Genomic DNA, 26,279 nt, shown 5'->3' with positions numbered 1-26,279 from the left:
GCTCCTTATGGGAGCTTGGAATTAAGACAGTTGAACCAAGCATTAGGCATTCACCGGAATGTTCCCGTGAATGTCTATCACCATGCAAATTCTAGAGGTATGCAAATGTGCCTACTTTGCATAGCTAACTGGAACTTCCAAGTGTGGGACTGGGGACACAAAAAAGCAGGAGGCACTGTGAACAGAATTCCAGGCAGAAATGTGAGGAGGCGCCGACAGGCTCTGCATTAAACCTTTGCCTTGATGTAGGACTCAGACCTTCTCGCCTGACTCATCTGAACTTTGGCCCTGCCCGCCCCATATTTAAGTAGCCCGAACTCAAATTGGAACAGTATGTAAAAGAAAGTCAAAATGAAACTTCTTCTATGGGAGAGACAGGACTAGTTTTCACTGAGATGGATGAACCTATGCCTGGGCTGTACCACTTCAGAATGCAAAGTGAAGCTTCTCCGCGGGAATAAGGATTCAAACCCAGCCATCTCCTTGCTAGATTTGATGTGCAGGGATTAATTTTTTTAAAAAATGTGAACCCCCCATTTTCAAAAGACAGGAAAGGAACCAAGAGGAGGCACTGACAAATATGAGAGATTAAGTCAGCCAGATGTTAAACTTGCCCTCGGAAAGAAACACAAGATTGTACAGTTTTGCGACTGGCTGCCTCCTGATGCCCTCAGGGGTGGAAGCAAGAGGTTTGTGAACGTCCTCCACCATTACTCTCCAGGGCTACTCCAATGTTGTTAGTCTACACAAGACTAAGAAGAGCGGCTGAGAAGTCTCGCTATGGGAAATCTCTATGAAAGATTCTGCTTAAGAATTTACTTCTCATTTTTCCAGAGTTTTTCAATGCGGAAGATGTCAAGCCTCTCTCGATTGATGTGGGACAGCAGGCGATATGACTGCCGGACCGGGTGGCCATCTGGGGTCCTTCGGCTGTCTCTCATCAGGTACACACAGTCACCTGTCAACAAAACAAATTGTTTCGGCACAGCAGAAAACATTTGCGAAACCTTAACAAACAGAGAACAAATTAGGGAAAACATACATGTTTTGTTTAAAATATTTACATCTCGCCCTTAGGGCAGTTGACATGAAAAGGTAAAGTAAACAATTGCTCCAGAGGAGTTAGCCATGTTAATCTGTAGTAGCAAAATAGGAAAGAGTCCAGTAGCACCTTTAAGACTAACCAACTTTACTGTAGCATAAGCTTTCGAGAACCACAGCTCTCTTCGTCAGATGCATGGAAGGTATGAAGAAACTGGTCAGATACATATAGGTGATGAGGGGAGGGGGGAGTAGATGCAATCAGTAGCTTCCGATAATGGGATCAGTTTGCTTCTGATAATGAAATCAGTTACTTCTGATCATGAGATAACCATTCATAGTCTCTATTCAATCCAAGTCTGACTGAGTCAAATTTACATATGAATTCCAATCCAGCAGCGTCCCATTGGATTTTGTTTTTGAATTATCAGAAGCAAACTGATCCCATTATCGGAAGCTACTGATTGCATCTACTCCCCCCTCCCCTCATCACCTATATGTATCTGACCAGTTTCTTCATACCTTCCATACATCTGACGAAGAGAGCTGTGGTTCTCGAAAGCTTATGCTACAGTAAAGTTGGTTAGTCTTAAAGGTGCTACTGGACTCTTTTCTATTAGACAATTGCTGCAATTTAAAGAATGATGAACCTACAAACATTCACCCTGTAATAACAATAATCTCTTCCCACTCAACGGCAAGTCCAGAACAGCCATGATTTGCAATCTTTATAAAAGCAAAAGGAAGGGTAGGATTCTGGCAAATTAGCCTCCAGGAGACAGTGTGAGATTGTTTCAAAGATTGTTTCAAAGAAGAAGGATAAAAATCTTGATTTTCTGACTGAAGCCAGAGATGAGCGACACGAGATAAGTGGATGAATCAGCAGGGATTGCTCAGCAACACCTCTGGACACCTACCTTGGCGAAGCAAGAGATCATCCCGTAACAGACAGATGAAATAAACACAACCAGGCTGGGCATAATGAGGTCTGGGAATCATAGGAACCTCCTGAGAAAGAAAGAGCAAGGAGCTTAAAAGCATCACCCCATGGAAATCAAGATGTAAAAGAGGCACTGAAAATATTTTGGGGCGGGGTGGTGGTGGTTAGCTGTAGAATTGGACAACACCCCAAGACCCCCGCAGAAAGGCGGCAGTACAGGAAGCCCTCATCCTTTCTGCCAACAAAAGCTACACTGGCTTTATACTGGTGAAACTAACATGCTCCCCCAAGGAATTATGGGGATTGTAGTTCTGAGACTGCACTGTGGCCAAAGAATCCCAGGATTCCCCAAGGGGAGTAGAAACTGAAAATGCATTGGGAGGGGCGGGGGTCTACCCTCTAGATCTTCATACACACAAAGAGGCTGCAAGCATCAGGCTATCAAATCACCCTCCATCAAGACAACTGGAAATTCCTTACCCTGTCCACCGTGCGAGGTTCACACTGCTCACACAAATAGTGTTCAACGTCAGAATTCACTCCCATGCAGTCGCAGTGCTGCCACACCTGTTAGGGGAAATGAGCAGATTAGGAAATGCGGTGCAAGAAGCCCATCTCCCCGTGAGTGTCGGAACGAAAAAGGCAGGGGTGACGGGAAGCCCTTTATCAGAACCAACCAAAAGAACACAACGCAGTGTGCAAGCTTCGGAGTTCTCCTAAACTCTTCTTCATCAAGCTGCATATTAAAAATGGGCGAGAGAGAAACAATCAAAAAAGCAGGGCCCCATGAAAACGTTCCAAGAGTTGCAGACTTCCCAGGCCAGAATGAGCAGGCACTTAGGCAGGCAATATAAAGACCACCTTTTCTTCTTGGAAGAACCCCACCCACAAGAAAACCCGCACGTGAAGTTGCCTTATACTGAGTCAGACCACTGGTCCTTCAAAGTCAGGGCTGTCTACTCAGACTTGCAGCAGCTCTCCAGGGTCTCAAGCGGAGGTCTTTCACGTTGCCTACTGCTTGGTTCTTAACTGGAGATGCTGGGCATTGAACTTGGGGACTTTTTGCGTGCCACTGAGTCACAGCTCTTCCGCAGTTCAGAGCAGTCAGAGCTGGGGCAAGGTGGAGCAACAGGCAGATTCAGCACAAGGCGTTTCTCCCCAGCCCTGTACCAAACGAGGTACAATTAGGAAGTCATCAGATGTATTCCGCAGGGTGAAGCTGGGAATGGCAGATAATCCGCCCCTCGCTTTAGATATAGAGGGACACCCACAGCACCGCACCTGCCTCCTGTTCCAAGCAGAGCACATTCGGCTGCTGAAACTTGTAGCAGCAGCAAGAAAAACACTTTTCTCGCTCTAACTGTGGGAAGGGAGGGCAGAAATATCCGGACCCTGCTAGACCCCAAGAGAGATTGACCGAACGACATTTATGAAGCCCCTCCTGTCCAGTGATCAGTGCAGTTCTCCTCATCTCCATCATGCACTGAGAAAGAAAGGGTCGCACAAATTTGGACAGCCCTGCCCTCAGAATGAGCGGAAGCAGTAAGCATGGCCATGTTACCCTGCTGCACTGATGGGGAACTGCAATTTCTAGGGTTCCTTGCAGGAAGTGAGAAAAGCCAGGTGGGCGTTGAAACACCTGTAAACATGCCATCATTTATCCTTGAAGACAGATGTAAAGAGGCCCTCTAGGGACAGATCTGAGAATTACATCTTCGTCAGGCAAGATGGCTTCTGTGGCTCACTCAAAGTTACTGTCTTAAAGACTAGGCACTCTTATGACTCTTGTGATTTCAACCATCTTTCTTGGTGGGAATTAAGCGTGGTATGCGTGTGTCTCATCTACAACAAATACACAGCCCGTTTCCCAAAGGATCCAGCGGAGACGAGGGCAACCCAGCAGCCTCACCATGCACTTGTCGCACTGGATCATGAGCCCTTCATCTTTGTACAAGCCGCAGATGCATCGGATCACATCCTCATCCTTCTCGTGCCCGTTCTCCTTCTCGCACATGGAAGTCTCACTGCTGTCTGCCTCGCTCGCTGTCTCCCCCACGATCTCGTCAATCTGGGCAGCTGCCTCGTGGCGGGCATTGTAGTACGCCTTCCGAAGCCGGCAGACGTCCCGCCCAATCGGAGACTTCCTGCCGTAGTATTTCTGGGCACAAAAACAGAAGGTCAACAATTCATTCCTCTAATATGATCTCTCTGCCCCATGTCACTCTCTCGGTCTCTCCCGTCCCGCCCTAATCCCCTCCCCTCCCCTCCCATCTCCCCGCTTCGGATAACCACCTTCCAGCATAATAAAAAATATTTTTAAAGCTTCATTTCCACCATTTTCAAAACATGCTGTGATTTCATGAAAGAAGAGGGAAACCCTTCTCCCTAGAAGCTAAAATGACAAACCTGGGGCTATCGTACTTCGGTCACATCATGAGAAGACAAGATTCTTTGGAAAAGTCAATAATGCCAGGAAAAGTGGAAGGCAGTAGGAAAAGAGGAAGACCCAAAATGAGATGGCTTGACTCAATAAAGGAAGCCACGCCCTCCAGCTTGCAGTATCTGAGCAAGTCTGTTAATGAGAGGACGTTTTGGAGGTCTTCCATTCATAGAGTCGCCATAGGTCGGAGGCGACTTGACGGCACATAACCCACAGAGAGGGAAACCACGGGACGTGGCATAGGCTGCAGCATTCAGCTTCCAAAGCACCTCAGCTTCGTTTCATTTTTTGGGTGAAGTTCCTCGTTCTCATGGGCATATACATATGCTCGAAAGCCAGTTGGCAAGACCTGCTGGAATCTCAGGTGTCATGGGGAAGTGGCTGGCTAACAGCTGCCGCAGTGAGAGTGGGCTGAGTTTCAAAACCTTGCCCTGCTCCATGATGAGCAGAATAAATTGTGCACGCTATAAACTGTGCACGTTAAGTATTCAATCTGTTCAACTGGCGTGGGTTACAGAATTTAACTTTTGTATGTGGGGGAGTGCCGATTTCTTTTTAACACAAGAGTACACCAGCGATGACTGACACACGCCAAAGCACCCTTCGGGTACAGAAGACCAACCCACCCCAGCAGTCCCTCTGGGAAGTCCTTCTCCCCATCCCCATTGCTTCCCATTTGTTGGGAGACAGCCTAAGTTTTAATAAATGAAGACTCGGGCCATTGAGCTCCCATGCAGCATAGAAAGTCATCCGGATGAGGAGTCTCACTTTCCCCGCTCTAGGGCGGAAGGACAAGGCAAAGATGGCGAGGCTGCTGTGGAGCAGACAGGGTTGATTCCCATCCCACCTTAGCCACTACCTAAGTGGGGAGCAGGGGAGGGAGGGAGGGCAAAAACCCAAGCTTTGTTCTCAGACACTGGCTGATTCCGCACACGTTGGATAATGCACTTTCAATGCACTTTATCAATCGTTTGAGGTGGATTTTTTGTTCCGCACACAAAAAAATCCGTTCCAAATGATCAATAAAGAGGATTGGAAGTGCATTAGCCAACGTGTGCGGAATCACTCACTGATAAAGAGCAGGAGCTCTTTATGCGGCCTGCTGCTGTAGAGCAGGCAGGACCAGAAAGGGGGGACAGTACGGGTGCCCCTCTCGCCAGAAGGGACACGCTTCTTTCCAGATTTGCGTGGCTTTGCCCATGGAGCAAGGAGGAGGAGTGACAGCTCGCTCCAGGGGTCAGAATAGGACTGAATGCTTTCCCACTGAACTCAGCCTCACCTCGGCATTGCGGAAGACCTTCAGCATGTCGCCGTCAAAAGCTTCTACCGTTTTGTAATATCCTGTCAGGATCTGCTTCTCAATGGTGGCGAGGTCGAGGGGGTCAGAAATCTTCTCATAGTAATCTGCATTCCTGAACCGGAGGGAGCGGGAAATGTGCCCTGTTACTACCTGATGCTGAGCCAACCGAGTGAGAGTCTGGGAACCTACTAAGAGCCCAGACCCTTCCCTCCCCACCACCCCTTCCCCGAAGACAAGAGCCTACTTTTTCTTGGGGGGAAGATTCAGCAGTGGAGCGGCGAGTGCCTGCCGGGAGGAATCTGTGATGGAAACAGAGAAATGGACAGGTGTCATCACAGAAGGGTTCTTGAGCTCGTGTCTCTTGGGGGGGGGGACTGGTGGCTCTTCTGGACAGGTTATCCTTTGGGAGGCAGGGGAAGAAGCCCCCCTTCCAGCCCATATTCCTGTGGCTTGCCTAAGCCCCTCTCCCCCCTAGCCCCTGAATGAATAATGCACCGTTGAGCGGTCCACTGGGTGTTCAAGGCAGGAGACAAGCAGAGCGGGTTTGCCATTGCCTTCTGCACAGTAACCCCCGTCCTCCTCGGTGGTCTCCCATCCAAGTACTGACCCAGGCTGACCCTGCTTAGCTTCCTTAAGATGGGCTATTCACAGCAAGGGAATAAAAAGAAAAAATGGGGGGGGGCGGCACTGATTGCTGTTCCTCAAGTGGGCCCTGCTGAGCTTTTCTCAGCTTTCCTGTCCCCAGGGCATGACCTCCCGCCCAGCTTTATCTGCCGATTCTGATCCTCCACCTCTAACAGCAGCATTTCCCCATGATGCGGAATGTATGCACACTTGTGCGCTATTGTAAGAAAACAAAAGGACTGAAACTGGGGTAGCAGAGAGCCACTGGGAGCAGTATGGAAGAGGAACAGTGAGCAGCCCCCAAGCAAGAAGGGGAGGGAGGAAGGCCAGCCCATCCCACAGCTCAGCTACCTAACCTTCATTGCCCAAGAAAAGAAACCGGCCTTCCGGAACTCCCTACCGAAACCCAGAAAACCCCGCCAAGCAAGCACATCCCTGCCCCGTTGTGTACCCGGCCCTGTTACGCTGGAGGCCGCTATGCGCTCGGCTCTGGCTTTCGGTGCTCTGCTGCCGTCACCTTTGTACGAGATGATGCCGTCGCAGATCTCCTTGAAGATTTGCGCGAGGCGTGCTGCTCGCGCCACTTCGATGTTCTCCTCAGCTGCAGCCAGCCGCCGCGTCCGCACGGAGCGGGAGGTCTGCAGAGCGGAGAACTGCGTCATGAAGACATCTGGAAACAAAGGAGGGGAGAAGAAACACCTCTTCAGCACACACCCACTCGTTCCTCGTCTTCAAGCAACTTGGATCTTCGGGGACTTGACGAAATCTGATGTTATTTTTTTAAAAAATCCAGCTGATGTGGCCAAGAGCTTCAACCGCGTTTTTGATACATGATTACACCGATGAATTGATGATCCATAAAATGTGAATGAGAGCAAAGTAAACTTCACAGGACTGCCACAGGGCGAACAAGAGTTGTGAAGCTCTGTATGTTGCAAGGGCTTTACAGGAGCTCTTACAATCTCTTTTCCTTATGGAATTTGGTGCCAGAAGAGGTGATTAAAAGGGAATTTAAAACAAAGAGGGACAGTTAGCGGCCCCCAAGCAAGAAGTGAAAGAAGGAAGGCCATCCCATCCCACAAATGAGCTACCTAATCTTAACCTAAACACTGCCCAAGAGAAGAAACTGGCTTTCTGGAACCCACTGCTATGGATGGCTTAGTTATTTGGTCAAAATAATAATGGAACTTGAAATGTGTGTGTTTCTATGAATCCTACTCTTTCTTATTTCCATACAGCTGTGGAGCTTATCCTGAAGGCAATGGGAAAAGCCTGCACAGCCCTCACCCGATTTTATGTTGCCATCATCCCGGCACATCCCATTCCAACGTGTGTATAAGGAGGCAGAGTGAAGGTTGTCATTGGCGTGTTTGACTTCCTCTTGCTTCTGCCGGATCTTCTCCCAGTTGCGCACCAGGAAAACATGATGTTTCAACACAAAATTCCTAGAGGTAACAGGGTAGAGAGAGGGTTAGTTATTTCCACAGAGGCAGCCAAGCCACGCCTTCGGTTCTTCTAGCACCTTAAGAGGTGTCCTGCTGATCAGACCGAACGGGTTATCTGGTCTGGTTTCCAACAATGAGAACTGGCTGCTGTTGTCCTCCAGCAACTGGTGTTCAGAGGTACCAGATAACAACTGACAGGTTTCTCCTCCTCCACGAATTTGCAGTAATCCTCTTTTAAAGCCAGCGTTCATCCCACCCGCCTTGTGGCGGTAAATTCCCGAAATTGGTTATGCATTGTGAGAATTAGCAGGTCTGTTCTGAACATTCTGGCAATCAATTTAATGGGGTGGCCCTGAGGAGTTCTACTATAACGGGAGAGGGAGAAAAAATTATCGCTGTCCACCATCTCCAGGCTTTGAATAGTTTCTGTCCCTTTTGTTGTTCAGCCCAGGTGGATCCAGGGATGTCACAGTACAAATCCGGCACTGTCCCGTTTACAGCTTTGATGTGGGACACTGATACAGTCACACAGACGTATGATTTATTTTCTATAGGCATGACAACTAGACAAGCCGGAAAATGGATTTTCCTCAGTGGGAGGAGAGACAGCAGCTAACGGGAACCCCTCTGTTACGCCTGAATCCAGCTCGGCTGAGAATTTCCTCCCCAAGGAACGTTTTGTATTACATCTTAATTAGCACTTGTGATCTTGATTCCTGTGCCTGGAAGACAATTAATTGCTATCTGAAAGGCAGGATCTAACAGGTACAGAAAGATTCAGGGTTAGACCACTGCCCCATGAAAGCCAATGCGCAACTAGTTTTCATTCCTAAGTTGTTGGGAGAAAAGGGGATGATGAACGGACAAAGGGGAAACAGCCTTCTCTTCTAACCTTTCCCTGTTGGACATCGGCTTCATTTGCAGCTGTGGAGTCAACCTCGTTGGCGTGCTTGAACTTTCGCTGGACTCCTCGTGCATGTGACCCTTCTGTGAAACAAACATCAACTATTGTGAGAGGTTGGGACAACTGAACGCAAGTTATCAAGCCAATGAGGGTTCACATGCTAGGCACCCAAATGAAATCTCGATCAGATAAACAAGCTTAATGTTTGAGCAGGACTGCTGCTTTTGGGGAGTGTTTTGGGTCGTTGGGTGTTTATTGGGAAGGGGGGCACAGGAAGCGCAGCTGCCTTGCGCTTCCTGTCCCTCACGGTTCTCAATTTGAAATCAACCGTGCATGTCATCCTCAGAGGGGAAAGGCAAGAGCAGCTATTGCACAAGCAAATGCGGAAATACTCAGGAAGAATTCTGGACAGGATGGAGAAGTGTGGGGAAAAGTACCCCCATCTTCCCTTTGTCTGAAAGAGTTCTTTGGCCTCTGCTATAAAATTGGGGATCCCAGCTTGTATTGCAAGGACTGCTGCAGAGTGCTGCTTCTTGGAATGAAAGGAGTAATCCTCTCTGTGGGAGACAGATGAGACCCAGGAAGTACTAGAGAGGGCTACACTCAAGTACGAGTTTACTTGAACTAATCATTTGGGGGCAGGGTATAAGAAGAGACGCATGGAGCCTCGTTCCTGCAGGTGCACAGAACCTCATCTTTGCACTCAAGAGGCGGAAGGAACACATGGAGGTAAAAAGAGGGACAAGAAGCAAGTCATGTTGGGGATCCGTGATCAGATTCCACGACGCATAGTTTTCCCTGAAAAGCCGCAGCGGTGCGAGCTAGATCAAGGCCCCGAGGCTAAAAAAGAGAAAGGGATAAATTTCCACCCTGTTTCCCAGACGGAAAGTGGTCCATTGCCAAGCTTCTATCAGCACCAGTACGCACATGACGCTGCCTTATGCTCATCAGGAACCAGCAAGGCTGAGCAGCCAAGAAAATACAAGATATAAAAGAAATACAATTATTTATTGCACAGTGCATGAACCATTAAAAACCATGGAACGAAGTTAAAAACCTTGAGACCTAGTAACATGAGTTACGCAAAGTCACAAAATGGTTAGCGCATATACAAGAACCAAGCCACAAAATTGATTGCACGTATACAGATACACCAAACGTGTTTTGGCCCTCTGGGCCTTCCTCAGTGGTCTCACATGTTTTTACACACCCATATAAATAATAACTCATACATATAAAATGTTGCTGGTTCAGGCCAGGTAGTTTAAACATGGAACCTAAAATTAAAAATAGAAATAAATGTATTGGTGTAAGCTAATTCCAATCTGCCGTCAAAAATATCACTATATATAGCTAAAACAAAAGATAGAGGCACTTCAATTTATAGCCCCGTCAGTCACTGGTTGTTAATATCTACCGGGGGGGGGGGGGGCTCACTCCACAGAAGTGCGAACACACACTTAGAATGCAACTCTGGCTCAGGACAGGTCTGTATGTAATAACATTTTTTGGTATCATTTGCATTGTGTATAGGTGCCTTGTATAGTATTTAACGGTCACGGAACTATACGACGATTATATAACCTTCCTATATATTTTCACAGAATGCTAGTGGAGCACCACTTCTGTGGAGTGAGGCCCCCCAAGCAGATATTAACAACCAGGGACTGACTTGGGGGGCTATAAACTGAAGTGCCTCTATCTTTTATTTTAGCTATATATAGTGATATTTTTGACAGCAGTCTGGAACTGACTTATACCAATATGTTTATTTCTATTTTTAATTTAAGGTTCCATATTTAAACTACCTGGCCTGAACCAGCGACATTTTATATTTATGAGTTATTATTTATGTGTGTGTGATAACATATGAAACCACTGAGGAAGGCCCAGAGGGCCAAAATGCATTTGGGTCTCTGTATAGGTACAATCCATTTTGTGACTTGATTTATACGTGCTAACCATTTTTTGACTCTGTGATATTACTAGGTCTCAAGGGGTTTAACTTTGTTCCATGGTTTTTAATGGCTTATGCACTGCGCAATAAATAATTACATTTCTTTTATACTGTATTTTTTCTTGGCCACTCAACCTTGCTGGTCCCTGACTTGTTTTTCAAGTTGGGGGTCCCCCCCCGCCCCCCGCCCCCTTCTTGTTTTTTGTGCTGCCTTATACTGCATCAGCCTCTTGGTTCATCAAGGTCCGTCCTATCTACTCGGATGGCCGGCGGCTCTCCTTGGCCTCAGGCAGAGGTCTTTCACTTCACCTGCTGCCTGGCCCTTTCAACTGGAGGACTGAAGCCGGGCCTTCTGTAGGCAAAGCAGACGCTCTTCCACTGACCCACAGCTCTTGCCCCCCAAGTAGAGTAAACACAACAGACACTCACTCTTTGCTTAGCTTGTGTTCCTACATAGGTTAAATGGGAGGTGGTTTCAATCAAGGAAACAGACAAAGGTAAGAAACTCTAATGGACAGGTACTAAATACCAGAGGTCAGAAATATATAATGCAAAATAACACAACGATATATTTACTACAAAGCTACGAAGGACTTTTTGTATTATGTGCACATAATATTTACAAGTTGTCTTTTGGACATGAGCTACGCTGTTGTCCTTGAAAACACATAGTATGAACTGAGTCTCTGGCTTCCTACAAGTGTACGGTCATTCACGACCAATGAAGATCGAAGCCTGGACATTTATCTTTTGAAGTTACAACGTACTACGTACCCGTTCGCTTTTTGAACTTTTGTCTTCAAAATTACTTGCATAAGGTTGCTTATGACTGAGGACAATTTATACATTGAAACAAGAATGTAGCCGGCATCCTGTCTTGTTGTATGTCCTTTGAAGCGTCAGTTCTTCATTATATGTTCTATTGCAGTAATTTTGTTCTTGTATGTCTTTGTAGCTTGTCAATTCATAGAATCACAGAATCACAGGGTTGGAAGGGGACCTCCAGGCTCATATAGTCCAACCCCCTGCACAATGCAGAAAATTCACTACTACCTCCCCCTCTACACACATATCCAGTGACCCCTGCTCCATGCCCAGAAGATGGCAAAACACCTCTAGGATCCCTAGCCAAACTGGCCTGGGGAAAACTGCTTCCTGACCCCAAAGTGGTGATCGCCATTACCCTGGGCAAGTAAGAAGGGGTCACAAGAACTAAACACTGATGTAACCCTTCATGCCCTTCCTCTCGTGAACTGCCTACAATTCCTTACTGTATATGTTTTATTATAGTATGATGGTTTTATAAATTTGTAAATGTCATTGTGCTATTTTACATTATAAACATATTCCTCTAGTTTCAATCAAGGAAACAGCACAAAAGGAAGAGTTGGCAACATCCCAACACAAGCCCACCTCCCATGGTTGCTCCTGAAAACTAAGCTACCTGATCTCGGAATGCGCGACGTAGTCTTGTTTTCACACTCACCCTCTTCTTCAACTTGTGCTTTGATTTCCTCTTCTCTTTGGACCGGCTGGGCCTCCTCTGGGCAGTGACTGGCTGGTTGGTTTTGCTCAGGAGACCGTTCACTCGCTGGCTCCTCCCCCCGATGATGCCCCTGCACTTGTCGAAGCCGCACTTGCAGAGTTGCTAAGAGGGTGGGAGGCAAGAGTGCTCTTTTTCAAAGGCTGCCAAGCCAGCCAACCCCTCTGGCCAAGGCAGGGATCCTGACCAGCCTTCCTCAAGCCCCAGCTTGCCCCCGAGGACAAGGCCAAGCAAGAACTGCCTTCCTGACCCTAGGCGCACAGAGTAATCTCAGAGCCTGCTCTACAGTTCGCTTCCAGAACTCAAATATTTTCCCAGCAAAGGACTCAATTGACCAAGCTGGCTTCAAGGGACTGGTTAAACCGATTCTCGCAAAGAGAGGGCAAAAAACGGCCACCCGTCTCTGGCTGGCAGCTTCTCAATAAACTCAAGAAATGGTGACTTGCTAGCTTCTTTTTTCTTTTGCAGGAGGTTTTCAGGCTGTCTGATTCTGCATACCCAGCTGTCAAGTCTTCAGAACCCGCACCCAGTTCCCGCAAACACGGACTGAGCAAACAAAACGAAGAAGCGACTTCTAAGACCACCGAGACGACCCTCACCTGCTTTTCCACATTGAAGGAGTGGAAGTTGTAGTCATATGTTAGTTCGGTGCCAGCAGGCATGTCCTTCAGAGCATACAACCCTATCCGGTAGACTCCATTGACAGACCTACAGGGAGAAAGGTACGAGGGCGAACCGGTAACACTCGGGTAGAGTTCATTCAGCATGACAGCAGCCTGAACAATGTGAGGGCCTGGAAGAAGGAAGCACGGAGCATATCCTGCCTCCACTACAGGCCTAGTCTTTGTTCCACAACTTTGCTCCTGTTTGGGGCATAGGTGGCTGGGGCCGAATGGACATCCTCCCCGAGCCAGGATGGAGTGTACAAGAAGACGATGTCACCAAACGCCTTGACGCCAGGGAGCTTTGGGGAGCACAAGCTCAGGAGCAATTCTGCTTCTGGCCTCAAGGTCTCACTGACATGGAGTAAAGGAAGGCTCTTATTAAGCAACACACAGTGGCACAGGCAACTAGCTTAGACAACTGGAAAAAAAGGGCTCAGGTTCATGCAGAGGTCTATCCTTGGTTAGGAGCTACAGTAATCCAACAAAATCTCCATTATAGAGGAAGTATAGCTTGGAATGCCAGGCAAGCATGGGGCAGGTCACAAGGAAAGAGGTTGTCTGTTGCCCTTTTGGTCTCCTTGTGAGTTCCTGTCTGGCCACTGTTGGAAAGAGCAAGGTTCAAGCCCAGCAATGCTTTAAAGGCCAACAAGATGTCCGGGGTATAAGCTTTTAAGAGTCAAAGTGAAAGCTTATACCCTGGAAAATCTTGTTGGTCTTTAAGGAGCTACTGGGCTTGAATCTTGCATTTTCTACTGCAGACATGGCTACCCACCTGAAATTATCTTGTTGGAAAGAGAACGTTGGACTAGATGAATGTTTGTTCTAACACAGCAAAGGAACTGTGTTAATATTTTTGCATGTTCGCAAAACCTCTGGGCCATAAAAAGAGCTATCCCTTTATCGGGACTGACAGATGCGTGGATTATGTGGGAGTACACTGTCTGGAGGAGGGAAAGCGGGATCAGGAATTTTTATGAACTTCCCTTCGGCTGCGTCAGACCAGAGCAGGTGGTGCGTCTAGAACAGCACCACCTGCTCTTCCTAGCAGGGGTTTGTGACTAGCAGGCAGAAAAAGGCCTTTCCCAAGACCTGACCTCCGAGATCCACTTTAGCTGGAGATGCTGGGACTGAGCACCTTCAGCATACAACACACACGTTCTGCAGCTGAATCACAGCTCATCCTTCAGTCAGGAGACAACCTGAGCTTTATTTCGTCAAGTCTTACTTAGTCCTCCAAAAGGTAGGCAGAAGAGAAACAGTGGTGACATGTCCCCAGTAAGGCAATCTGGTGAACACAGCTAGTCCCACGTGAATGCGGTTGGTCTCTCTTTCTCCCTGCTTACCATTTCTGCATCTCACAGTTTGGATTGCAGCTGTGATTGATGAAGCGTGCCTCGTTGCCCATGCGATAGCTGTCAATCACCATCCCGCTATCGAGGTTGAGACAGTAGTGATCGCTGTGGTTGTGGTACTGCTCAATCATCCGGTTCCTGGAAAGCCGCGCGGAGAGAATTCTGACTGACGGAGCCAGAAAGCGCTCCCTCTGTTCTTCCCGACAAGCACCCACCCATTTTCAGGGCTATTCCGGGGAACCATCTCCCAACCCAACCCTTACCTGAACTCTTGCTCGCTGACCACTTCTCCCAAGTATTCGATGATGAACTGCCCGGCTTTCAGGGGCTCTTTTGTGCGAATGCCCCACCCTTTCTCCTCTGCCCGGAAGCGCTCCAAGCACTGCACCCACTCGTGCCTCTGGATCCGCTGGTTGCAGCACTGATCTCCGCAAGGGCAGGTATTGGGGGAGCACTCAGCAAAGATCATCCTGAAAGTGGAAGAACAGGAAACTCGTCAGCTGAAAGCGGAGTAAACATGGCTGGAGGGGCTGCCAGGAAGCTTACAAGCTCACGGCTGCAGCAGATTGCTTTCCCAACAAGCCTAGTATTACGTTTGCCCTGTTTCTGACAGCACCCTGACGTTTTTATTATTGAACCACAGGTCTACGATATATTATTTTAATGACGTTACTGCAACTGGCATTGATCATGTTTTTTCCTACCTCAGAAGTTTGATTCAGAATTTTATAATGCTGTTTTTAGTATTTGGAACTCTTGCATTCTATTATTGTGCTCATCTGTTGTTATTTTGAACCCATTATAAGTCATAACAATGCTGGGGGTATAAACGTTTTAAATACATTTTACACATGCTACAGATCATACTACAAAAAAATACATTTTACACATACTACAGATTTCACCCTTGGCGAAAATGGTCACATGGCTGGTGGCCCCGCCCCCTGATCTCCAGACAGAGGGGAGTTTAGATCTAAACTCTCCTCTGTCTGGAGATCAGGGGGCGGGGCCACCGGCCATGTGACCATTTTCAAGAGGTGCCGGAACTCCGTTCCACCGCATTCCTGCTGAAAAAAAGCCCTGCTACTTAGTATATTTATGAAAGTATAAATGTTTTCTAAAAGCAAAATGTGGGGGGAGAGGAAGAACGATGCAAACTGCCATATCTTATGCAATTGAGCACACGTATCTTAGTTTTAAAATCACCAGAGGAAGACTAGCAACAATCCACAAGCAAAAAGGACAGTGTATGTTCTTCTCATAAAGGTGGCAGCTGTAAAACACGTCGGATTTGAATGCTGCATGTGTCTACAGTAAGTACAGGAATAATTATTCTCTGATGAAGGTTAAAGGAGAAAGTGCCAAAGCAGGATTACAGTTGAACATCAGGAAAACAAAAGTAATAACTACTGAGGAATTACACAATTTTAAAGTTGACAATTAGGAAATTGAAATTGTTCAAGATTTTCTATTCCTTGGCTCATATATCAACCAAAACGGAGACTGCAAGCAAGAAATCAGAAGAAGATTGAGACTTGGGAGTTCAGCTATGACGGAACTAGAAAAGATCCTTAAAGATAAAGATGTCTCTCTGGGAACCAAGCTCAAGATAGTCTAAAGTATGCTATCCCCCATTACTATGTATGGATGTGAAAGTTGAACGATGAAGAAAGCTGACAAGAAGAAAATGGTTTCATTTGAAATATGGTGCTGCTGGAGAAGAGTTTTGTGGATACCACGGACATCCAAAAAGACAAATAAGTGGGTTCTAGATCAATTCAAGCCTGAATTCTCCCTAGAATCTAAAATGACAAAACTGAGGCTATCATACTTTGGCCACATTATGAGAAGACAAGATTCTCTGGAAAAGTCAATAATGCTAGGAAAAGAGGAAGACCTAAAACGAGATGGCTTGACTCAATAAAAGAAGCCGCATCCTCCAGTTTGCAAGACCCGAGCAAGGTTGTTAACAACAGGACATTTTGAAGGTTGCCAAAGGTCAGAGGCGACTTAACGGCACAAAACACACAACATAATGCTGTAGACTGTCTTACATAAAAATCTTCATGCCACACATTTTGAATGAATAAAACCTTATCTTAAAAAGTATTTCAATCATTGCAAAAGAGAACATATTTCACAGAAAGGTTTTCCCCCTCAGCGTTCCACAAAATTTCCTATTTTATTCCACTTGAAAAATTGAAAAAGTCTTTGTTGAACAAAACGTATATCCCCTTTTCCCCAGTTTGAATTTTTCTGAACCTTTGCATCTCTACTCCTGACTCCTTTTTAAAAGAATTTTCCTCTATATGAACAACTGGCATGTCTGGGAAAAGGGCTAAAGTGGGAACGGACAATTTATCCAAGCAGCCAACACTCCAAGGGTCCCTCACCCTAATCAACCAGGCAGTCTGCAAAATCTACACAAATGGCAGTGGTGGGAAGTGCTGTCAAGCCATAGCTGCCTTATGGTGCCCCCTGGTGGGGTTTTTAAAGCAAGAGACTTACAGAGGTGGTTTGCCATTGCCTGCCTCTGCAATCCGGGTCTTCACTGGAGGTCTCCCATCCATTTACTAACCAAGGCCAGCCTTTCTTAGCTTCCGAGATCTGACGAGATTGGGATTGGCTTGGCTATCCAGGCCAGCCTGCCTCTATGGGCGTGACTCTACCCCCCTGAGAGAAACACTTCATAGAGTTTACAGCCAAACTCTACGACTCCCCTGAGCATGCTTCTTTTCTATGCGCAGGGACTTTTCATGTATGGAGACGCCTGGCTATGGCCCTTTCCTGTTTCGCTAGGAGATGTCTTACCTGTTCAAACATTCGTCCTGACAGCCCTTCTTGTTCCCATCCTCTGGTTTCTTACAGTTGCAAGTGGTGGCCTCGTAACCAGAGAGAGGTTTAACGTCCACATAAACGTCTGCAGGCGATAGGAAGGCAACAGCAACAAATCCCAAATCAATTTCTGGAACGGAGCCTACTGACTGACAAGGCTCCCCCCCCTCCACCCCCACCACTCACAAGGTAATGCAAGATGGGACTGAAAATGCAGGCAGACCATCAGGAAGTCAAAGTGGTCGAGATTGTTAGTGGGAAAACTTCTCAACTGGGGAACCATAAACCTCAGCATTATACAAACACAAGGCTACTTACTAGAACGGATTTTCTTGTAAAGCGGGACATCTGGCTTTTTATACAACTGTGGGGGGGAAAGAAAGAAAGAGATCCTTTTACATTGCAGCATAAGATTCACCCTGCTGAAGGGATAAAGGAAAGCTATTCATCTTTTTGTGGGGGGTAAGGAAACGTTTGCTTCCTGTGTAACGGGGTAATGAGGAGGCCACCTCTTCTAGGCTCACTTTTATCCCATTGAAGCTCTATGGGAGAAAGACCTTTATCTGCCGAAGACCCTGGAGAGAGCTGCCGCCAGTCAGAATGCACAGGCTGAACTAGGTGTTCTAACAGTCTGACTCGGCAGCAGGCACTTCACAATCCGGACAAGGCCTCATACCTGAGACAAGACTTTGGGGAGCTGCTGCCAGTCAGCGCAGACAGCACTGGACTCGACGGACCGATGGTACGAGGGAGCTTCCTGTTCAGGGAGGACTCGAGGCTCAATGGTCAGACACACATTTTTACATTTACAGGATCCCCAAGTTAGTCTCCAGCATATAAGAACCTCCAACGCCGAGGATGGGAAAGGCCTTTCCCTGCTTGAGACCCTGGAAAGCTTCTACAGGTCAGAGCAGAATACCGTGCTATGTGGATCAATGATCTGAGTCTGTCTATATAAGCTTCATGCGTGTGCCTCCTTTCCCAGAGCTCCTTTAACCACAGATGCCAGGGACTAAACCTGGGGCCCCCTGAATGCAAAAGCAGTCACTTAACCACTGAGCCAGGTCCTTCCATACCAAAAGAAAACATATTTATTCATTTACTTCATTTATACCTAAGCCATTCTCCCCAATAGGGAGGCAAAGCAGCTCATCTCCCCCGCCCAGGTGAGGCAGGTTAGGGTGAGGCTACGTGAGTGGCCCAAGTGCATAGAATCAAAGGGTTGGAAGGGACCTCTGGGGTCATCTAGTCCAACCCCCTGCACAATGCAGGAAATTCACAACTACCTCCCCCCCCCCAACACCCCGTGACCCCTGCTCCATGCCCAGAAGATGGCAAAACACCATCAAGCTTCCATGGCAGAGTGCGAATTCAAACCTGGGTCTCTCAGATCCTAGTTTGACACTCTGACCGCTACACCACACTGGCAAGATATGGAGCTGGCTTCTGCCAAGTCATGCCATAGGCACACCTAGTTCAGCAGCCGTCTGGGATCTTGGGAAGAGAAAGGTCCTTCCCTATCTGAAAACTCTTTTAACTGGACATGCCAGGGAATGAGCCTGGGGTCTAGTGCCTGTAATCCGTGTGTTCTTCTACTGAACAGAAAGCACAGTTGGGGGAACGCAGAAGTCAGTGCATAGTAAAAGAGTTGCGGCGAGGGGTGTGTGCACACAGACTGAGTAAAGGAGCATCATCCGTTCAAAAAAAATATATTTGCAAGGGAAGACCATCTTTCAGAGGTCATTTCCCCCCGTAGTGCAGGATCTGAATTTAAACCCCTCTAGACAAATCCCGCTGCTACCTCTTTTGGTGGAAACCTTTTGTCAGGCGAAATGCCACCCTATTTTTAGATTTGCACATGGACAAATGAAAGCTCTTTATAAAGAACACGGGAGAGACAGTTCATTGCTTTCCTTCTGATCCAAAAAAACTTCAGCTTCTAAGTGGAAAAAAAGAAAAGAAATAAAAATAAAACCCCATTCTGCTTGGGACTGGGTCCAAGAATAATAAGGTCTGAAATTTTTCAGTGCTGCTGGCAGAACATCTGAATTCTCCAGAGGCGTGTCAAAAAAACAAGATCCCTGCAGAAGAAGCCAAGAGCACTACCAGAATAAAAGTCCCCCCATAGGATTAAGGGCGGACGCTTTCTGAGAGGTGAGCGGCTGCTATTTTGCAGGGGGCGGGGAAGGAAAGAGGAAGGGAATGGAAATTATCTGCATTAAATATATATTCAAGGATTCCTGCTCTCCTCCCCCCCGCCACCCCCAGTTGCTACCATCAGCAAACGATCCTTGAATACACAGCTAACACCAAGATCGCCATAGCGTAAGCAATGTAGCTTCTCCCCCCCCCCCCCCCCGAGCATCTCAGAAAGCAACCTTTGCATCCTGTAACGTTTAATTCCTGGTGCTGTACCTGATTATGTTTCCACTGCCAGAGAATGTCATACGGCAGCTGGAAGTCTATCCGCTTCTGTCGTAGATATTTTCCTGGAGGGAGAGAAAGGCACAGGGAAGTCAGGTATTCTCTTACCTATTTCTTTCTCTCTCTCCCACTCAGACGCAAGCACACACCTACGCACTCACACAAGGAACAGGGCTGATAAAAGACAGGCTTGGCTCTACACATCTTGGCAACTGAGGTGGAAAGTGTAAATGTCCCTGCCACACACATGCCAGGGTGCGGAGCTATCAGACCTGAGAGGTGGTTCCCAGCCTGGGGGCTGGGGACTGCTGAAGGGCTGCAGTTACTGCAACAGACCCACAAATTCATACGTGCGCTAAGCACTGTCATTTTAATCTTTCGGTCATGTATTTTTTCAATCAACAGGTACTAATTAGTACAGCTACTATCTTGACGGGGTTTGCAAAATTTCTTTGTTAAAAAAGATACTCAAAAGGGTTGGGAACTCCTGCCCTGGACATTTGGGACATTTTTTGTGTCCCCCATCACCGAAAACGGTCTCCTTCCCCCCACCCCGACGGACCACAGCTTCTCTCACAAGAATAACCTGCTGGGCTTTGGTCGTCCTGAAAGGATGCCTTTCTCTAGCCAAGGGCTGTGGGGATGGGCTGCTAGAACTGAACGCTGGCCAAGTGAAGAAGCCAGAAGCTGCAGCCTGGCATTGCAGCCGTCAGGCTGACCACGCAAGAACAGAAGACCAGGCCTGCAACAGCCAAGCCGATCCCGACCCAAGAAACGTCATGTTACCCACAGGCCCCTATTGCCTGGAGAGGGCATCCAAGGTCACACGCACACACTGTTCCAGGAAGCTTACAACATTAAGTCCCAGCCTCCTCTGGCCAGAAGATTCCCAATTCAGGACCACCCATGCAGCAAGTGCCTTTTCCGACAGCATGCCGGTTTGTGGCTCATCATATACTCCTCTAGAGGTTTGCCGGAACTCTCACCTGAGCTGTCCCCAGACACAGTGTAGAGGCAGACCACAGAGTTTGACTCTAATTTGCTTTACTAAATAAGTGAGTGTTAGGCAGTGGATTAAAACACACACACACACACACACACAATGAATACTAAAATGTTGCCTCCACTGGGATGCTATGTCCAGAATTCAGGGTGATGGAGATGAACACGGACTGGGAGGGAGGGTGTGTCGTCTACTGAACATGTCTCAGTGCTCTGGCTTCACTCTGACGCCCCGTATTTCTCCCCACCTCCACCAGAACTCCCTGGAAAAAGGCGCAGCTGTCATGTTTTCTGTACAACTCGCTCTTAAAATTTGTTCTTATTTTTCAAAGCCTCAAGTTGTGCTTGGCGAGTTCCAGGAAGCAGCAAAGTCCGCTGGGAATCTGTTTTCACTTCTATGACCTCACTGGGTAAAACAAAAGGCTCTTTCAAGGGCCTGGCAGCCAGCCCAGAGAGCAGGGAGCGCTTGCTCGCTCGCTCGCTCTCAATAAGGAGGCACCCAGACGAGGTAGCCAGGGCAGAGAAATAATCCTCGTAACTCGATTCGGGAGGCGAGAGTGCTCTCCTCTTATGCCAGGCGGAGTCATTAAAGCTGTCTTATCTTTACAGTGCAGTGTTTGTTTGTGTCTCCTGGTGCAAATAAACCAGAGGTCATGAACTGGCCAAGAAAAAGGGGGACAGGAGCACAGACTGACACACAAGGCCCTCAAGCCTCCAGGGTCCAAACAGACGATGAGGCGGAAGAAGCACTCAAAGCTTTCCCTGTGTCATTTCAATGTCAGAAATGTCCTTATCCTATTTGCCTTTTCACCTCTGCAGACTAGCACAGCTATTTTACTGTTGGAGTGGGGTGGGGGGGAATGAGAGAAGTTCATAGAATCAAGGACGGGAACATGAGGTGGAAATTTCTCTCCTTCTTTCATAATGCAAGGGGAGATCAGAGCCATTCAGGGAAGCTGAGTGGGGAGGGGGAGGAAGCAGAGAGAAACGAAAGGTCTGGATCCTGCTGACCTGTCCCACTAATGGCGGCACTTTGTCCTTGGTGCAACTAACTTTCCCCTGATGCAAGAGGCTTCACCAGGGGAACAGCACTGTCCTTCACGGTACGAATGTGCAGGATCCAACCCAAGAGAGTACTTCTTCACAAATTGCTTCAGTGGCTTAAGGAACTCACTGCCTCAAGATGTGGTGATGGGCACTAAGCATGGACTGCTTTAAGCCACAACAGATAAGGGGAACCTGCAGACTCAGAGCCAGTATATCTCTGAACAGTAAAGGCTGGCGACAAAGAACAGGAGAGAGCTGTCAAGAGTTCAAACCCTGCTTGTGAGCTCCCAGGAGGCATCTAATTGGCCACTGCTGGAAACGAGGTGCGGCATCAGAGGCACAGCAATGCCTGTTTCCTCTCTCTGGCTTGCTGCATGGTTATTGATGGACAAATGCCACCCTGTCACTAAATAATCTTAATTTCAACTTCAGTTTCTGGAGAACATGACTGATTGCATTTGTATTCCCACCCACCCCCTTTCTCCAGGAAGTGTGCACAGGGGAAGTGACTCCATTCTATCCTCATAGCTTTTGAAGCGACTTAGTAAGACGAGCTCAAGATCACTCGGTGAGCTTCACAGATAAGCAGGAAGTTAAACCCATGTCCTTCTAGACTAATGGCTTAGCCACGACACCATTCTCAAGGGGTGAAAATAAGTTTCCAGTCCACTGTGGAGAGCTCAAGCCAGGCTGGCTGCTCTTCATCTCTGTTCCTAGCTGGTCTCAGCCAGTTACTTATTCCCTTACCGCCTTCAGTTGGGCCTTTTTACCCTCTTCCTTCTGGAGCATCCAGTTTCTTCTTCCACGTGCCTTCTCCCAAAGAGACCTTTGTCCTTGAGTAGGTCTTTTATCTCTTGGGAACTTGCCCTGGTTGTCTTTCCTTCCATCTCCTCCTGCCCTGCCCTTACTGCCCACCAGGGTACCACCTTCTGCCCCATTACAGGGCTGTGCCCATGTCCCTCCCCCCTTCTCCTCCAGGGCTCAGGTGCTCTGGGGTGCAACAGCATCTCAGAGCGACTAGAAGGACAGAAAGACACCTTGCATTCTGCACACAGCTACCACCTAGCAGTCAACCCTGTTCCTGCCACAAATGAAGGCACATACAAATGCAGGGCCGGGGCAAACTCATGTTGCTCCCAACAAGTAGATACATCTTATAGGCCTAGAGTGGGAGACGAGAAAAGACAAGCTAACGCAACGTGCCTGCCTAGCAGCTAGACACACCCTCCAGTGATATAACCTGTAGAGGAGGAAAGATCGTCTCAACTCCTCCTCCTCCCTATCCTATCTCTGTTATATGAGAAAAATCTCTCTAGCATCCCAGAATAACATTTCTATAAATGGCTTCCTTTGGAGATGTTCAACTCAAACTTCACTCACAACCACCATGGAACCATTAAAATAAAAAAACCCTCTGGCGGTAAGGAGGGGCACGGCCCCCAACAGTATACACAGAGTACTCACCCACGTGAATAGGGGCCGGGAACAATCCGTACTCGTGCTCTCCCGGAGTGTACTCTAGCTTCTCCTTCTTTAGCTGGATCAGGCGGCTTTTGGGGCTGACAATGAGAGAAGCAGAAAGAGGAAGAGCTTATTTACTTATTTCATTTAAGCCCCGCCTTTCTCCCCAATGGGGACCCAAAGCTGGCTTACAATATTCTCCCCTTCTCCATTCTCTCCCCACACCAACCCCATGAGGTAGGTCAGGCTCAGCGGATGCGTGATTTGAACCTGGGTCTCCCAGATCGCAGCCTGACACTCCAACCACTATACCACGCTGGTTCTCAAAGTAAGCATCGCAGCTCGTCACCATGAACTCATCCCAGCGCAGAAAAGCACAACGCTCACAACAAGCCTGTTGAATGGAAAGTCCCCAGTTCAAATCATGCCTCAGGGGCTTTAGTCTCTCAAGTGTGAAAAATACTCCTGGTTTTCCTTTACAGCTGCCAACGACTAGGAGAAAGATGCCCTGCCCCTTTAACAGAGGCTGAAGGTGTGGAAATGGGCAGCTGAAGCTTTCATGGCATGGAGGCAAACACCACCACCTGGTTAACAACAGCCCATTAAGCCTCTATTAAAGGGACAGGGCGGGCCACCCCTCCTTTTTGGTAACTGTACCCACCTAACAGTGCTGTTCCAAGAATTATATTAATAAAACAGAATTGTTTGCAAGAGCTGGGATTGCAAGCTCAAAGAAGAAAACCGCTACCAAGTAAGCAACACATTTAACTACAGCAAGCTAAGCTGTGCAGGGGGATTGGAGCTTCAAGCAGTGAGTTCCGGAAGCCCACAGAACACCAGTCTACAAAGGTTTCTGGTCCTTATGCTGGGAAGCAAACCTGGAAACATTCTTCTAGATTTATTAAAAAAAACCTGTAACAACTTGACACATTTTTTTTGAAGGGCATATCTTCAGGTTTATAATCGACATTTTTTTCCTAAGACTGGAGAGCTCCTCTTGCATTTTTGGGTAGCGGTTTTCGAACAAGAACATTGTACAGTACGGCCAACACATATTCAAACTTCCATTTGGCACGTTTGTGACAACTGCCCGCAGATTTAGACAGTCACACATAACTAGATTATGCAAACAGTTGCCCCAAAGTTCCCAGTTCATTTCCAGTGGGGTTTCCAGCCCATATTGGCATACCCAGCTGCCCTCTTTGGCTTACTGTACACAGGCCTTGAGTAGGTAACAGTGCAGATGTACTGTACTGTACTGACACTAGAGGGTGCTGTGTCATTCTAACGGTTACATTCACATGCCCAGGTCACCCCATTGGGGCAGCCTTTATCCCTGCTACTCAACCCTGTCACTTCCTTACTTATTTAAGTATTTTGTACACGCCAGTATAAAAATATATATCTTTAAAAGGATCAGAGCCCAACACTTCCATTTCAGTTCCACATAAGCACACACACAAGGCAGCCTTCACAACCTTTCTCCTGGGAATCCTATATTCATACGAAAGAGCAACAGAAACACCTTTCATGGACGGCTGCAACATCCAGGCAATTATTCAGATCCGCTGGGCTGGATAAAAAGTTCCCCTCCCTCATTAATCCAGCTGCACATTAAAGAAAAACAGTCTTCAATCATACATTTAAGCCTTTGGATGACTTGCATCCTTTTAGGAGAAGCATTTCCTCTTTTTCATTCAAAGAAGGGACGGCCTCTTAAAAGATGCTGCCTGCGGTATATTTTGGGGCGTTACCTATGAAAAGGCTCTAAAACATATTACTTTGAAAAATGCTTTTTTCTTCAGAGCTACTGTTTTAGTTATTCATCAACCTGTTAAATAAACCAACTAATCACGTTAATTAATAAGAATCACATGATTAGCTGGTTTGGACACAGCTCTTCCCTACTTCCAAGCATTCCTTTGGAACCAAGTCACCAGAGAAAAGTTGTTTCAGACTCTGCTGTAATGCCCATCAAATACAGCTTCCTGAAATTTAAGCATGCTTTTATATATATGTGCAGTTCGTTGTATTACCCATTGAATGCCTTAAAACAATGAAGGTTTGGGGGAAGGGAGGTTACAGTCCTCTCAGCATAGCTCCCCTTGTTTTATAGCTCTATCTGTTTGGGGGGGGGCCTGGATTAAGTAGGGTACCCAAAATTGGTGTGTGTGGTATCACACTAATTCAGTAGGGCTATACATAAAGCTAATAGATATTAATATATATTAAGATCATATAATTTAATTATCAACCAAGATGCAAGGTTTACTTTTATGCAAAGGGGTTGTATGGGTTAGAGAGGGGAGGGTTAGGGAGGGGGTGGGTAAGTGGTTTAGGAAGTATATAATTAGTATTATAATTCAATCAATAAACATCTGAATAAAATATTTGTAAGTTAAGTGGTTAAAGAAGATTTAACAGAGTTAAAAGGTAAAAAGACTGGCTAAATATAAATCATTGTTAGTATTATGTTTGTTTATAGCATGTTAACAGTCAAAGAAATCATAGAAATTTACTTTTGGAAAAATATACAATGATCTGTATAATAAGGAATTTTTTTTTTTAATATTCCATTTATCTATTTGTTAAATCTATCTTCAGATGTAATGTGGAACATTTTCTTTCATTGTTGTTATGGCTATAATACTATTGTTAAATGTTAATTTGCTTAATACTAATAAAAATATTATACCCACCCCCCAATACGGCTTCCTTGCTGAGATTTACATTACTCGGGCCTCAGTCGTCAAAGTATCAAGGGGATGCTTGACAAGGGCCTGCGTCAGCCTGCACATTTCACTGAAGCAAGGCAGTGACTGTGCCTGTGCATAGACTGTGCATAGGAAGTGGCAGACACACCACTGTGATACAATCTATGATTTTTCTGTATCAGAGACTTGCAAATGCGGTGAAATAAATGCACTGCGAGAACAGCAAGCTGGAATGTCTTAACTATTTGTACAAGCAGGAGATGGGAAATGGACCACCTTTTTTAAAAGGAAGAGATAAAAGATTCTCCATTTACGGAGCGTTGGGACTTTTTGTTCCCTTGAAAAATGATGTCTATAGTTGGTTATTTCAAAATATGATTTCAAGTACATGAATTCTGAGGAAACCATGTGCATGATCATTGTTTTCACATTATATCCTTGAGGAAACATTTATTTCCAAGTTGCCCTACAAAGAGCACAACACATTTATTTATGGGTCTCCCATGTTTTGCTTTGGAGGCAGAAAGAATCCATCTCTACTATGGTTCGGCTCCCTCTGCAGGACACATGACACCTTCCACTACT

At 46.8% G+C, this 26,279-nt stretch overlaps 1 protein-coding gene across 2 annotated transcripts in view; it reads right to left on the bottom strand.

Annotated features, from left to right (window-relative positions):
* The window catches only part of ASH1L (ASH1 like histone lysine methyltransferase), an 81,597-nt gene that overhangs the window by 9,287 nt on the left and 46,031 nt on the right, over positions 1-26,279 (bottom strand). The window contains exons 7-23 of one of the 2 annotated variants that reach the window (XM_054994124.1): positions 22,984-23,078; positions 19,462-19,535; positions 17,365-17,410; positions 17,023-17,131; positions 14,475-14,681; positions 14,203-14,349; positions 12,794-12,902; positions 12,138-12,299; positions 8,683-8,777; positions 7,633-7,790; positions 6,797-7,015; positions 5,966-6,020; positions 5,701-5,833; positions 3,891-4,139; positions 2,462-2,548; positions 1,959-2,049; positions 820-958 (exon numbers count right to left, since the gene is read on the bottom strand). In XM_054994124.1, the coding sequence (XP_054850099.1) occupies positions 820-958; positions 1,959-2,049; positions 2,462-2,548; positions 3,891-4,139; positions 5,701-5,833; positions 5,966-6,020; positions 6,797-7,015; positions 7,633-7,790; positions 8,683-8,777; positions 12,138-12,299; positions 12,794-12,902; positions 14,203-14,349; positions 14,475-14,681; positions 17,023-17,131; positions 17,365-17,410; positions 19,462-19,535; positions 22,984-23,078 (2,175 nt within the window). The remainder of the gene's footprint in view (positions 1-819; positions 959-1,958; positions 2,050-2,461; positions 2,549-3,890; positions 4,140-5,700; positions 5,834-5,965; positions 6,021-6,796; positions 7,016-7,632; positions 7,791-8,682; positions 8,778-12,137; positions 12,300-12,793; positions 12,903-14,202; positions 14,350-14,474; positions 14,682-17,022; positions 17,132-17,364; positions 17,411-19,461; positions 19,536-22,983; positions 23,079-26,279) is intronic. The other variant, XM_054994131.1, reaches the window with a different exon arrangement.

Source organism: Eublepharis macularius, chromosome 1 (genome assembly GCF_028583425.1).
Source record: "Eublepharis macularius isolate TG4126 chromosome 1, MPM_Emac_v1.0, whole genome shotgun sequence".
Classification (NCBI taxonomy): Eukaryota; Metazoa; Chordata; class Lepidosauria; order Squamata; family Eublepharidae; genus Eublepharis; species Eublepharis macularius.
This window is presented reverse-complemented; position numbering and strand designations above follow the sequence as displayed.